Source organism: Pectinophora gossypiella, chromosome 19, assembly GCF_024362695.1.
Source record: "Pectinophora gossypiella chromosome 19, ilPecGoss1.1, whole genome shotgun sequence".
Lineage (NCBI taxonomy): Eukaryota > Metazoa > Arthropoda > Insecta > Lepidoptera > Gelechiidae > Pectinophora > Pectinophora gossypiella.
In genome coordinates, this window is record NC_065422.1 from 1,844,591 (window position 1) to 1,860,607 (window position 16,017).

The window sequence follows — 16,017 nt, forward strand, 5'->3', positions numbered from 1 at the left end:
AGGTAAAGAAATAATAATCGTTTCCTTCATGCCCTATCCGACAATTTTCCCAAAAATTATTTATTTTAAACGTTTTACAATTTCCTATGTTTTCCTCTTTTAAAACAACCGTTGGGAGATGATGATGATATTTTTTTGTCTGTGACAGTAGTCACATGGTCTAGCCAACTGTGTTATTGAAAACTTAAGATAAATAGGGTGGACGTCTTTACTAAGTTTTCACTAACACAGTAAACGGCCTCTGTGGTCCAGTGGTTGAGCATTGGACTCACGATCCGGAGGCCCCGGGTTCGAATCCCGGTGGGGACATATCACAAAAATCACTTTGTGATCCCTAGTTTGGTTAGGACATTACAGGCTGATCACCTGATTGTCCGAAAGTAAGATGATCCGTGCTTCGGAAGGCACGTTAAGCCGTTGGTCCCGGTCACTATTTACTGATGTAAGTACGTAGTCGTTACATGAGCCATGTCAGGGGCCTTTGGCGGCTCAATAATAACCCGGACACCAGGTTTATGGGGTTGGTATTCCACCTCACAATCCACACGATAAGAAGAAGACTAACACAGTTGGCTAGACCATTACAGCGACGGCGATACGGGTTACGATACGGGTTCCTGGTGATATCCAAACACGTTGCAAATCTCGGTGCAGTTTAGTTATCCCTTTCCTTTTCGGCGGATAAGAAAATGACAGGTATAACTTAAAGTATAAAATTAGGAGGTATCTGCAGGAATCGGGGCCATAGTCTGTGTAAAACGAATTTTGTAAGTGTCCGGGGTATACCACAGTTCAGGCGAGATATGCCTAATTGTGTCTGAAGGGATCCTTAACTTCTCGGGTTCGGCTAATGGTTGTACGCAAGAGAAGAGGCTTGCATTACACAAATTGCCGTCTCTCAAACGTTTCATTGACATCGTCAAAGGACGAGTGCTCGGATTTCCTCGCGGCATTTCGCTTTTGTCAGCTAAAATGTTCAGCAAAGCCTTTGTTAAGTAAAATGAAATGATGAGTTTGCACTGAGTTGTAATGTATAGGTGTACATTCGCAGACGGCTTGTATAAACTATAAACATAACAAAGCATCACACATTTACACATCACATTTTGCGACATAAATTATATTGTAACAACCTTTCATCTATGTTGACGAATAAATGAATGTGAATTTAAAGAAAAGAAAATATTTATTCGGCTAAAAATACATAATTACGTATTGTTAAGTGGTCATCATCATCAGCCCATTAACGTCCCCACTGCTGGGGCACGGGCCTTCCCTATGGATGGATAGGGAGATCGGGCCTTAAACCATCACGCGGGCCCAGTGCGGATTGATGGTTATTAACGACTCCTAATGCAGCCGGGACCAACGGCTTAATGTGCCTTCCGAAGCACGGAGGAGCTCGAGATGAAAGCTTTTTTTTTGTGGTCACCCATCCTATGACCGGCCTTTGCGAAAGTTGCTTAACTTCAACAATCGCAGACCGAGCGCGTTTACCGCTGCGCCACCGAGCTCCTCCTGTTAAGTGGTAGTTAGTAATTAACAATACAATCCCGCTTGTATCCCCGAAGGGGTAGGCAGAGATATATGCACCCAATTCTTAGGTGGAGTGCTTGTCCTTATGAAGTCACACGATCCATTTCAGACAGTTTATATTACCCGCAATTCTATTTCCCTTCAGTCCAAATTAGGTCGGCCCGTTCGCGTTGTTTCTCATTTAAAGGGACAAACGAAATTGTGTAACAAAAACGTTTGCTCCTTAGCCTTTATTTACCCGTATATTGGAAGATTAACCGGGAGACCGCAGGGGGACACTTGATACGGGACATTCTGTCCGGGACAATACACAAAGGAAGAAATGTGAGGTCAGTGAGGCGTCACCTTGGCACATCGTGGATACAACTTCTAGACTCTTAACATAGAATAAACAATAATTCTACGTGTCATCATCATCATCATCATTGGCCTTATACGTCTGTTTCAGACGATTTATGACGCCATTGCCTCGAAGAAATGCACTTTCTTTCATGGCTGTGCAAGCCAATCCTAGAGCGGCAAACTCTACCGCACACTCTGCAGGAGAAGTCTCCGACTGGTGGATTGTCGTCGGTTTGATGGCGTTTCATTCTCCTGCTCACCAGTGTGTCAAACCAGGTGTAGTCATGAGTGTCGCGTCCATCTAGCACATGCTTCTTCCACAGGTCTGTGGAAGGCACATTATCCGCCCGCAAAGGGTTGCCAGATGTTTGCCTTTTTGCGGTCGTGTCTGGCCAAAGTTAGAGTGGCGATGCCTACAATGACGAGCCTGGCGAGGACCCGCGCGGACACAGGCGAGCGGAGAGCGAACTGCGTGTGACTACACATGCTCTTTCTCTCTTCACCCAGTCAGTCTTTCTTTCATCAGTCCAGCTGTAAAAAACATGTCCGACTTTTAGGGCAAAATGTCCGGTCTTTGTATTTTAGGGCCTGGTAACGCCCCGCACCAACACGAGCTTGGAGCGAGCTTGATCGGGGGCCACTTTAGTCTATTTAAGCTGTTAAAGAGTAGGGGAGCGTGTACGGTCTGTCTGTCTACGCACGGAGTAAAGTGCCAAAAGGTAAAAAAATACTAGATTTTTGTATGAAGTGTCCGGGCTGTGCTCCTAATAACAAAACGGGTTCTTTCAGCTCATTTTACTAATAAATCAGATTTATGAGATGTTCGAACGATCGCGAGCGCTTCCGTGACACTTCGAAGTGTTTAGGATATTGAGTCTCCGTGCTTCGGAGGGCACGTTAAGCTATCGGTCCCGATTACTATTTAATTAAGTATGTAATCGTTACATGAGCCAGGTCAGGGGCCTTTGGCGGCTCAATAGTTACCCTAACAGATAGTTACCTTAGTTGATGACATCGTTCATTAGTCTCACATCCCACACGAGAAAAGAACAAGTGAACCAACAGCATCCCGCTCCCCTCACCCCTCTCTTACCTCAGCTACTTGACAGAATTAAAATCATGCCAAAAATCAGTCAAGGCGTCTATTAGGTTGTATTGTCGATGCCTCGAGATGACAATGGGTTTCGCTATAATCGTTTCTGTCACGAACGATGAGGGTTCATAATCGTCTGACTGGACTTTTTTAAAAAGAGCAATATGATGTTGTATGCGTAGGTTGTGTAAAATATCCACGGGTTATGTTGATAATAAAAGTGAATTGTGTAAGCGGTATCCATAGATATTAAGGCAGAAAAACGTCGAAAATATCACGCAGTTACCACTTGTCTTTCGATGCCGTAAAGTACTTAACAACAAATTAAAAACCTGTATTTTTCGATCTATGTTATTTTCAATGACTACCTACCGTATAAATACAAAAGTACTGTTTTTTTACCATTAAAAAGTACCTAAAATCTTTAACTATTTCCAATATCTTACGTACTTTTTCTGACGTTCATATTCGCAAAATATTCGCGTGATTTTTGCGAATGCGAATATCCAGAAATATAGGTACGTAATACGAATACGAATATTCGTTACATCACTAGTGCATACTACTAATTGAGAATTTTATCCTGCATTTCTGTATAATATTAGCTACATAATGCTGCCATGTTTACCTACATAAGGAGCCGTAGTAACTCAGTTGGAAGAATGGTTAACTATCATTGTGAGGACGCAAGTTCGAATTTAGCACGGCCCTAAACCAAACAAATACATAAATTTTCTGCGTAAGCTCGTTCCAACGTCGATCTCTTCTCCTCGTGGAAGAATGAAGTCAGGAGCAAACCCATCTTAATTTAAAAAAGAAATACCCGGGACGATAAGCAGTTTTATACAGAAAGGTATTTTCTTTTCTCCGGGCATTACATTATCTGTGAAATATTATGTATGAAATTAGAAAAAGGAAAAAGGGAGCAGTTCTTCATTCGCATGATGTTATATCGGTTTTGTCGCGGTAAATGGTAATGATTGGCTTACCGCGCTATTTCTTTAGCCTGCCACCTTCCTGGGTTAGGGTGTGGTATAATCTTTCGTGAGGAGATGGTAATACTAGTCAACAAAAATGAGAACAGAAATTACACTGACCTGCAGGGCTAGCATGCGCTACGTGATAAAATCATCGATCGATTCCAATTTTGTCGAAATCGATAAGTTTGTTATTTTCCCTAACATGCGTGTCACGTGATTTAAATATATAGGGAGTGGAATTCTTTGCCATCTTCTGTATTTCCGAATACATATAACCTGGGTGCTTTCAAGGCCAGAGTGAACAGGCACCTTCTGGGCGAGCTCCATCTTAGGCCTCGTCAATGCCTTAGGGAAGGTCTGGAGCCAAGAGCAAACCCATCAAAGGTAAAAAAATCTAGATTTTTTTTTAGAAATTCTGCGTTCAACGAGATTTAATTACACGTGCTATCTCACTCGTTTTCTATATGTATTGTGTTGTTTATGTATTTATAGAAATTCCGGCCGATTGTGAATGCTATCTGGGGCAAATAAGCACGTCAAAAAAAGAAAATATGTAACACTCCCGGTCTTCTTCTTCTATCGTGTGGGTTGTGAGGTGAATTACTAACCTCAACAACCCTGGTGTCAGGATCATTATTGAGCCGCCAAATGCCCCTGACGTGACTGATGTAACGACTACGTGCGTACATTACATTACATCAGATGTAGCAACCGGGACCAATGGCTTAACGTGCCTTCCAAAACACGAATCATCTTTATTTCGGGCAATCAGGTGATCAGCCTGTAATGTCCAAACCACACTAGGGATCACAGGGCGTCCTTTTTGGTTGTATTGTCGATACCTCGGGATGACAACGGGTTATCTGGGGCAAATAAGCACGACAAAAAAAGAACTCCCGGTGTAAACACAACACGCCTATGTGTGCGTTGAGCTATAAAGACAATGTATGTATTTGTTTCTACAGCTCAATTTGTATTGCCCAAACCGCAAAGCCTGCGTGCGAAACAGACATTTATCTCTGTCGGACGTAATGCCGTAAGGTTTTAGCTCTACAATTCTATACGTCGCTTTATATTGCTTTCGGTTTCCAGCTTTTTTTGTAGTGACTCGTTGTAGATTTGCCGCATTACTTGGCCGGACAAATGAGGAGCGCTGAGGGCACTCACCCGGTAACTTGGTTTCCAGCTCCTGTTAAAGCGTCATACTCTTGCTTTCTCCACGTTTGTCAATTATTAAAAAACTATATTAGTAATTAATGCATGAAAGTGTTGTAATTTATAATGTAGTTTTTAGAGTTCGGTACCCAAAGGGCAGGGAACCTGACAGAGGGCAGCAGTAACTGTCAGTATTATTCAAAGGCGGAGAACAGGAGCCTAGTATGGCTTTATAATAGATTACTCTGGGCGCCATCCCACTTGCGTTAGGCAGACTACTGCGGGGCCGAAGGCAAGACGGAAGCCACTGCCCTATTTTTCCATAAAAAAGTAGCATGGAAAATGCTTGCACCGACAAGAGCCTGGCTCTTAAATTGATGATGATGATGACCCAAAGGGACCCTAATTACTAAGACTGCGCTGTCCGTCCGTCCGTCAGCTTGTCACTAGGCTGTATCTCATGAAAATTTTGCCTATTTCCGAACGGAACCCTTCGTGCACGAGTCCGACTAACACTTGGCCGTTTTTTTTTTATAATAACACATCTTTTACGTTTGTTTCAGCTGGAAAATGTGCAGATGTTGGATAAGTACAACCTTCGGAACCCGTCGAAGGGCACTCTCTACTTCGCCACCACACACCTCATCTTCGTCGACCATGAGATGAGAAAGGAGACATGGGTAAGTATGTTTAATTTATTTATACAAATATTCTGTTCCGAGAACTAGTGACTTACAACCTAGCATCCCTGGTTCGAATCCCTTTTGTCCGGCCAAGTAGTTAATGCCATCTGCGGCAAATCTACAATAAGTCACGTCAAAAAAAAACGGTTCGAATCCCGGTTCGGGCTCTAAACCACTGAATTCGTCTCCAACAACGTCTAAACACATTATGTAAATGAGTAAACATACTCGAAAATAAGATTAATATTTGTTTCGAAAATTATCTGATAACAAACTTATATTTACTGAGAAAACTGTCATTTTCAACGCAGTAGGGACCCTCTTCTCATACTCGTAGTTAGCATGTTAAAGAGAAATATGTATGTATGTGTACATAATTTGGAATTCAAAAAGGGACGGGATTATTACGTCTATTTGTGTTGTCCTTGAGAAAGGGTCGGACATTGGAGTAACTAGACGGCGAAAATAAATGTTACGCTTTTAAAATTAGACTCGCCCGTCCCTTTTCATTATTTACATTTTCTCGTTGAAAAGTTTTTGGCCATTTTAACCTCCCTGATATCGTTACTTGCAGATTCTCCTAATGCACATATCGTCAGTGGAGCGACTGCCGATCACTACGACAGGGTCGCCACTCTTGGTGCGGACCAAGACCTTCCAGTCGGTGTTCTTCGTCATCCCCCGCGAGCGAGACTGTCATGAGATGCACCAGACATTACTGCGGCTCAGCCAACCTGGTGAGTTTTTTTTTTGTTCTTTTACATAAGTAATTATGATTCCTTCCTTCGGAGGTCACGGCTATTAGCCGCAAAAACACCTCCACCAACCTAGTGATGGAGTATGCTCCATACCCCCTTAGTTGAGGGGAGGCCTGTGCCCAGCAGTGGGACGTATATAGGCTGTTTATGTACATAACAGAACTGACAAATAATGTTGATTTTTCCACTCCTCTCGACTTTGCGCGATCTCTGGCCAATCCTTTCCGATAAGTGTAGGTATGCATACAATAAAGAATAGGTAATATATATGAAGAACGATAACTCCGCCCCGCGAGAGCTCAGACCCAGAGAGAGCTTGGCGCTTGATACCAATTCGTATCAGGCGCCGAACTCTCTGGGTCTTAACCACGAGGAGATTAAATAAAGGGGTATATTTTAGCCTAATGGCTGTAAACCGCTAAGGAGTATCAAATAGCGCGCGCGAACTGTCTGTGTCGTTCGCACTTGCGCAGAAAGACGGCACACAGTAAAAAATATTTTTTTGCATGGAGTGTCCGGTGTGTGGTTTCGACCAACATAGGCCGAGGCCTGTTTTTTTTTGACCGAAGATTTTTATAGCTTTTTTGACCAAATGCAAAGTTTCGGTGGACGCTACATGCTAGTTATAGTGAAGGTTCTCTATTTTTACTCATAAAATTTTATGTAATAATTTACCATGGCATACTGTTACTTGTCCTATTATTAGTTACGCATAGTATTAATTTGTCATAAATTTTTAAGCATAATTTTGAAAACCATAACTACTATAAGCATAATAATTAATGATCATAATGATATGTAAGCATAATTATTATAAGTATAAAATTATACTCCGAATAAGAAAAGTTTTGGCACAACTTTGAACATTTTCGAAACTTACTTTTACCTTGGCTGCATTTGGTTCATGATTGTGACTTTTTTTTTGACACTATTTCATGCTGTTGGTCATCATTCAGTATACTTTTCGTGTGTAAGATAAACATGCTGGCGGCGTAGGGGTGGCCCGAGGGCCACCCCCGCCGCACCCTAACCTACTGTTATGCCTTGTAAAAATTATGACAAAATACTATTATTTTAAAAAAGATTATATGCGAATCAAATTTATACCAACAAATATTAGTCCAAAAATAAGGTATACCTAACAAACCAGTATTCCTAGATGTTATTATGGGAAAGTACTATTATGCTAAAAAACGTTATACAAAAAGGATTATGATAATTAAAATTATGACAAAAAAATTTATGTATTTTAAGAGAATCCCTATAGTGAATCTATACATAATATGTCTTTTATCTTCCAGTCCATATCGACGAACTGTACTGCTTCCACTACAAGTCTTCGCCGGACGACCTCCCCAAGTCGGCTGGGTGGAACTTCTTCGACATACAGACTGAGTTCCAGAGGATGAACGTACCTAACGACCAGTGGGTGCTTTGTACCGCCAATAAGGATTATGAGGTATGCTTGGCGGATAAGAAAACAGGTATAACTTAAAAACAAAATTAGGAGGCGTCTGCAGGAGTGCTATAAAGAGTAAAAAAGGAGATAAATATTGAGAGTTATCGAGGAAGATGCAAGATGATTTTCCGCGACGAATTTGTTAAAAACATCATAGAAGGAAAGAGAAGAAGGGGAAAACCAAGGAATAGGGAACACATTTAAGAGAAGGCGAACGTCGTGTTTTATAAAGCAGTCAATGGCCAAAGCTACACCGACAAGTTAAATTAATTACGATGCTGCAGAAATCAGCACCAGAAAAGTACCCTCTCCGATTGATTGAGGGATAATCGCCATTCTTCTTTTCTTCCCGCCAAATACTTCACCTCCTGATACGATACGACCTGCACTTTCTATTTTATTTATTTCATAAATGTTCTCCTGGGTCTACCGTTTTCCTCTCTTTTCTTCAATTTTTCCTTCTATGATGTTCTTTATGAACGAATCGTGTCGTATCAGGTAGCCAATCATATTTTCTATCCAATTCTCCCAAAGTCTCTTACGGTTCTTTTTTCTTCAACTCTGACAAGCACTTTTTAATTTAAAACCATTTCAATCCAGCTTATACCCTTCATCCATTGCCAACACCACATCTCAAACGCTTCCAACCTGTCTCTGTCTCTCTGTGTCATAGTCCACGTTTCACTTCCATAGAATGCAATGCTCCAAATGTAGGATTGTGTATATTATACAGCTATGCGACACGTACCCGAGCGAGATCTACGTGCCTGCGCGTGCGTCGACGGCCATCTTGCTCGGCAGCGCGAGCTTCCGGTCGCGCGGGCGACTTCCGGCGCTGGCTTACCTGCACCACAACAAGGCTGCGATAGCACGGTGTAGTCAGCCTCTAAGTGGATTCTCTGCTAGGTATGTCTCTCTCACACGCACACACATGCATTATCTTTCTCCGTCTCTCTTTCCCTGTTGCCCCCACCTGTCTACTTACATGCACTACAGCAAGGCTCCGATAGCGCGGTGTAGCATTCGAAACCGTGACACAACGATGTCACACCTCCTGACACATCATATAAAAGGTTCTCTATTTTTATTCATAAATTTTTATGTAATAATTTAACTTGGCATACTGTTACTTGTCCTATTATTAGTTACGCATAGTATTCATTTGTCATAACCTTTTAAGCATAATTTTGAAACTCATAACTACTATAAGCATAATAAATAATGACAATAATAATGACATATAAGCATAGAAACTATACTCCGAATAAGAAAAGTTTTGGCACAACTTTGAACATTTTTGAAACTTACTTTTCCTTGGCTGCATTTGGTTCATGATTGTGACTTTTTATATTTTTTGACACTATTTCATGCTGTTGGTCATCATTCAGTATAATTTTGGTGTGTAAGATAAACATGCTGGCAGCGAAGGGCCACCCCCGCCGCACCCTAACCTACTATTATCCCTTGTAAAAATTATGACAAAACACTATTATTCTAAAAAAGAATTATGGAAAGCTATTTATATGCGAATCAAATTTATGCCAACAAATATTAGTCCAAAAATAAGTTATACCTAACAAACCAGTATTCCTAGATGTTATTATGGGAAAGTACTATTATGCTAAAAAGCCTTATGCAAAAAGGATTATGATAATTAAAATTATGACAAAAACATTTATGCATTTTAAGAGAATCCCCATATAAAAAACCACGAAATTCTTCAATCTATGTGTCGTCATCTCAGAAATGTTAGTACTCAATATTCTAGATAGATGGCGCTGACGTCGGCTTGACGACGATACATAGATCGAAGAATTTCGCATGAACAGGAGGAGGACCCGGTGGTGTAATGGTTAACACGCTCGTCCCGGCTTGACAAGAGCTGCGGGTTCAGGAACCGTCCGAGTCAGATTTTTTCGATTTAATTTTCTCTGACTTTAATTTTCTTTGTGAGTTTCCCTAAACTCGGATGAGTGCTATAAAAACAAATGTTCTTTAAGTGTTTATCCGTTCATTCAGGTGCATGGAAGACGAACAGATGTTGGACCTCATTCGGCGAGCCAATCCGAACTGCGGCTACATGTATGTCGTGGATACTCGGCCCAGGGTGAGATTTTGAATGTTACTTGATTTTAAAGGAAGGTTCGCATTATAGTGAAAACCACGTAATCACATTCTGATATGATTTTCTTCAAAAAACTCTGGATTTGCTTCAATTAATTTAAACCCGGGTAAAAATTGGGTCACAATTTTTTACCTGGATTAACTCACGCCCCTAATTCCACACAGCAGAGCCACAAGTGAGCAGTGGGATTAAAATAGCCACATCGAAGCAATTCATCTAAGAAAGCAATATTGCTGTTTGACATTTGACAAAACAAAAAATATATCATTATGTTTCAGATAAATGCAATGGTTAACCGCGCCGCTGGGAAGGGTTATGAGAATGAAGCGTTCTATGAGAACATCAAATTCCAGTTCATGGGCATCGGGAACATACATGTCATGAGGAAGAGCCTACAGAAGCTTGTTGAAAGTAAGCACAACAATATATTTACTTACCGAAGGGGTAGGCATTGGTGTATAGTATATACACCCACTATTCGCCAGATATCTCTAGTGTCTTAAGTCCCAGGTAATACGGGCGCGCCTATTGCCATTAGCATCATCTCTCATTATCCCGTTTTCCTTAAGAACCGCATACCTAACCTGAAGAATTGACAGGTCCGGTTTTTTACAGAAGCGACTGCCTGTCTGACCTTCCAAACCGCGAAGGGAAAACCAGCCCAAAACAGGTTAGGTCACATACCTCCGATAATCAATTCTCGGGAATGTGGGTTTCCTCACGATATTTTCCTTCACCGCTGAGCACGTGATAATAAATTCGAAAATCATTGGTTTAGCCTTCGCGTTAGAAAGTCAGTCAGGCAGTCGCTTCTGTAAAAACCGGACCTGTCAAATCTTCAGTTTAGGTAAGCGGACCCTGTTAGAAGCGGAATAATGCTAGCGAGACAATATAGGCTGTTTATATAAGACCTAAAGGGGGGCGAAGTAAATCCGGACCGTGTTGTCAATACATACGGGGTGTAAGTGATATCGTAACGAATACTGAGGGGGATGATTCAGACCATGATTCTGAGTTGATATCAAGTGGAATTTTCCGTCGCAAAATTCATGATTTTTTTTTAGTTTTTTTAAATTATATTCAATCCTATACTTTTGCGATGAAAAATTCCACTTGATATTAACTCAGAATAATCAGCTGTTTCATCCCCCTTAGTATTCGTTACGATGTCACTTACACCCCGCACAAGTACATACTGTACCCATACAAGTAGGTATGGGTGTTAGTGACACCGTAACAAATACTGAGGGGGATGATTCAGACCATGATTCTGAGTTGATATCAAGTGGAATTTTCCGTCGGAAAATTCATGAAAATTTTTGTTTTTCTTTTTATTATTTTCTGTTCCATACTTTTGCGACGGAAAATTCTACTACATATCATCTCAGAATCATGGTCTCAATCATCCCTCAAAGTTTTCGTTACGACGTCACTAACACCCTGTATACATTAAATTATTTAGATAGTATAAGTTCGTCGTTATCGCTGTTAAAATAAAGTGCAATATAGGTTGTACACTGTCGTTACAACGGCCTCCGTGGTCCAGTGGTTGAGCGTTGGGCTCACGATCCGGAGGTCCCGGGTTCGAATCCCGGTGGGGACATATCACAAAAATCACTTTGTGATCCCTAGTTTGGTTAGGACATTACAGGTTGATCACCTGATTGTCCAAATAGTAAGATGATCCGTGCTTCGGAAGGCACGTTAAGCCGTTGGTCCCGGTTACTACTTGCTGATGTAAATAAGTAGTCGTTACATGAGTCATGTCAGGGGCCTTTGGCGGCTCAATAATAACCCTAACACCAGGGTTGATGAGGTTGGGAATTCACCTCACAACCCACACGATAGAAGAAGAAGTGTCGTTACACGCCGTCGCTTGTGACAAGATACGCCGTGGCTTACAGAGATTGGTTGCCTACTTGTTATACGAGATCTATGACAGTCATCAATCAAATGGCTGATCTGATGGATGAATCTGATGGCTGACCGGTATCAATCCTATTTGATTGGGTCTTCTTTTTCAGCATGTGAACAAAATTCACCAACAATGTCTTCGTTCCTCAATGGACTTGAGTCTTCCGGATGGCTGAAACATATCAAGTAAGTGGATCTATGTTCTACATGTTAAAATAAATAGAATAAAATGTAAAATATGTCGGATATGGTAGTTTATCATTTAACGATAATTATCTAATAGTTCTTTTTATTAAGATCATTTTTAAATATTTGATTTTTACCAAATAAGAATGCGCTTTTTATCTGTGTATTACAAAACCCGCAAACACGGGCGGCCATGATTGAGCTTCGTGTGACGTGATATTTCACAAAAAAAAAAACAAAAACTATCTGTCAAGTTTCAAGAGATACTATGTGACAGTTTCTTTGTTTGTTGAACTGTGACGTCACTGGGCAAAATGTCATGTGACCAACCAATTTCGCGCGAAATTTAAAATAATTATAGAAGAATGTGTTTTTTTTTATTATATAAAGGTTTTTTAAGAGTTATAAAATAGACAATTATAATTTTTAAAATACTTATCCGAAAACTGCCAAGTAGCCAATTATAATTAATAAATAATTAATATATAATTAATAATAATCCTAGATTTTTATTGAAAAATATGAAACACAATCTCTAATAATTTACCTAACAAGAAAACAACCACCAAATAAAAAATAAAAACTTAATTACGTATAATAGGCTAGTTTCCAACTAGTCAAATCAGTGATGTACTTTTTACTAAAACACGAAATTACCTACTTTGGAATTTGTATGAAAAAGCACCTTGTGACGTCATAGAAAATTGCGATAAAATGTCGGAGTTATTATTAAATTTTTCTTGATTAAAATTCATAAATAAGTTAAATAGAAAAAGAAAATGTTTTTCGTTAGTTTTAGATCTGTCTTTATTTAGTAATCAGAATTTCATGATTTATCTTGAACTTGGTACACCCAATTACTTAAAATAAATTAATACACTCTTTACAAGAGATTTTTTTTTAACTAATCCTCGTAATAGACAAGTTAGTAGTAGTTTCAATTCAAGTAAAAACGGTCCCATGTTTTTAAATTAATTGAAAAAATCGATATTTTGTCGAAGAAACTCCCGTTAAAGTGTTAGTTTTTTTAACACTTCCAAGGACAGAGCGTCTAATGACGTTCCGTTTCTAAGGTGTCATACTATCTATTATGAACCAGCAATGACCCATGGTCTCCGCCCGTGAAAGGGCTAAAAGGCGCTTACGTGCTTTTCCCAATATGGCGACGGTGTGGTTGCAGATCCATCCTAGACACGTCAGTGTGGATCGCGGGCGCCATAGAGAGCGGCGTCAGCGTGTGCGTGCACTGCAGCGACGGCTGGGACCGCACGGCGCAGGTGTGCTCGCTGGCCGCGCTGTGCCTCGAGCCGCACTACCGGACCATCAACGGCTACCAGGTAACAACACACCATCACCTTTACATACATATTTTTTTTTTACGTGATTTATTGTAGATTTGCCGCAGATGGCATTAACTACTTGGCCGGACAAATGGGAAGCGCTGAAAGCTCTCACCCGGTACAACGTTTAAGACAACAGGCCTGAGGGTGCCCAGTTGGGCGCGAACCTCGGCTCAGGGCGTCGTCTGAGAGGAAAAATATTTGAAAGAATTAATCGACCCTAATGGGTCGATAGCGATAAGCGCTGATTGAGGGAAAACGTCGACCACGCGGGCGGGGTCGGTATCGGGGTCCTGAAGTGTTTGGTGTCGCGAGCTGATTGGCTGCCTCTATGGCATACATACATAAACTGATGATCCCCGACCGATTTCGGCCATGGCGACCACTTCGACTCCTAGTCGACACGACGCTGATGCGGCCGAAGATGGCTATCTTAGCCTATCTTCACAGTGAACTCCCGCGCACAGTGAGGGCACAGCGTTTCGGTAATTATAATGAATAGCTGCAGGGGGACGGGCCTTCAACTCGTCACGTTTTGCGCCGAGGTCTGCCGTAAGCTGTTGCTCGAACTCGTGGACTCGCCTCATCTTTTTTTTTTGACGTGACTTATTGTAGATTTGCCGCAGATGGCATTAACTACTGATCGGACAAATGGCTGAAGGCTCTCACCCGGCACAACGTTTAAGACAACAGGCCTGAGGGTGCCTAGTTGGGGGCGTCGTCTGAGAGGAAAAATATTTGAAAGAATTAATCGACCCTAGTGGGTCGACAGCGATAAGCACTGAATGAGGGAAATCGTCGACCACGCTGGCGGGGTCGGTATCGGGGTCCTGCTCGCCTCATCACATTTGAAATCCAAACATGAATTCTAAAACAAATTTGAAAATCATTGGTTTTGACCCGTGTCTTCACAGTTTCCAACAGGGCTACCACGGCTCTCAACGCGGCTCAAGTGTCGCATTCTGCATCACATCAGCATAGAGTCTATGATAAAGTACTTCTTCTTATATGGGTTGTAAACCAATTGATCGCCCTCTTTTTTGAGATGACTTATTGTAGATTTGCCGCAGATGGCATTAACTACTTGGCCGGACAAATGGGGAGCGCTGAAAGCTCTCACCCAATGATGGACCTCATCAACCCTACCGCATATAGTTATTGATAAGTAACCTCTCCACAGGCACTAATAGAAAAGGATTGGTTGTCCTTCGGCCACAAGTTCACGGCTCGTTGCGGGCACATCGCATGCGACGGTCGCGAGCGCTCGCCTGTGTTCACGCAACTGCTAGACGCGACCTGGCAGCTGCTCAGACAGAACCCTGCTGCCTTCCAGTTCAACGAGAGGTTTGTCACATACTACTGTTGCTTATCGATAGTTTATAAAAAAAACACCCGTTACAAAATTTAAGACAACAAGCCTGAGGGTGCCCAGTTAGGCGCGAACCTCGGCGTCGTCTAAGTGGATAATACCTATACGAAAGAATTAATCGACCGTAGTGGGTAGGCTAACGTCCTAGTACGGCTTTGAAATAGACTACTCTGCGCCATACCACTCGCGTCAGACAGTGTCCTGAAGCCAAGAGGGAAACCACTGCCCTATTTTTCCCTAAAAAGTAACAAGGAGAATGGTACGGTCACTAGCATTAATATGTATACACTTTGGTACCATGTCACATTAACTTTTTTTGTAAGTTTCACTAAATGTCAAATATGTTAGTGCGACAGAGTCCTAAAGTGGGTACATTATATTGCTCATGACTGTACACCGACAAGAGCGTGGGTCTTAGTGATGAGTGGGTCGATAGCGATAATCGATATCGGGGTAATTTGAAAATACTATCATTACATAGCAGTACTATAATAATACTGATAGTCCTTGCAATAGTCAGAATCAATAGTATCGATACGATTTTCAAGGTCAACGTCTTCTTTCATTCTCAATTTCAGTCAAATTACAATATTGCTTTGTAGATGAATTGCTTAGAAGGGCACTTAAACCTCATGAGCTTACGACTGACAGAGTTACAATAAGTTCCTCCTTCCTCCAGGTTCCTGCTGACGCTGCATGACCACGCGCACGCTTGCCAGTACGGGACCTTCGTCGCTAACTGCCAGAAAGACCGCAGGGACCTCAGGTGAGACAGAATAAACAACGTCATCGACGCCAAGTCCCTTCTATTCATAATGGTGATGATGTCCTCCCAGACGTATCCGTCGATGGCGACACCTTTAGCCAGTGTTAGCCTGAGCTTTTGCATGAGCGCGAGCGTGACTAGCAAAACCAAATTTGGTTTTGAAAGTCCTGTTGCAAGAAGCACAATAGAGAGTCCCACTTGAGTTATAAGTGTAGTGGTAGGAGGTAGTACGAGTTTTTCGGATCTGACATTTGGCGTCAAGATCTTAGATACATAATGTTAACTTTGTATGGAAGGGAGTCTCTCTGCCC

General features: G+C 41.5%; 1 protein-coding gene across 2 annotated transcripts in view; it reads left to right on the forward strand.

Annotated features, from left to right (window-relative positions):
* The window catches only part of LOC126375472 (myotubularin-related protein 8), a 59,243-nt gene that overhangs the window by 34,660 nt on the left and 8,566 nt on the right, over positions 1-16,017 (forward strand). For both annotated transcript variants that reach the window (XM_050022419.1, XM_050022420.1), the window contains exons 2-11: positions 5,670-5,786; positions 6,364-6,526; positions 7,849-8,006; positions 8,740-8,912; positions 10,026-10,113; positions 10,410-10,542; positions 12,156-12,231; positions 13,412-13,568; positions 14,752-14,915; positions 15,620-15,706. In XM_050022419.1, the coding sequence (XP_049878376.1) occupies positions 5,670-5,786; positions 6,364-6,526; positions 7,849-8,006; positions 8,740-8,912; positions 10,026-10,113; positions 10,410-10,542; positions 12,156-12,231; positions 13,412-13,568; positions 14,752-14,915; positions 15,620-15,706 (1,316 nt within the window). The remainder of the gene's footprint in view (positions 1-5,669; positions 5,787-6,363; positions 6,527-7,848; positions 8,007-8,739; positions 8,913-10,025; positions 10,114-10,409; positions 10,543-12,155; positions 12,232-13,411; positions 13,569-14,751; positions 14,916-15,619; positions 15,707-16,017) is intronic.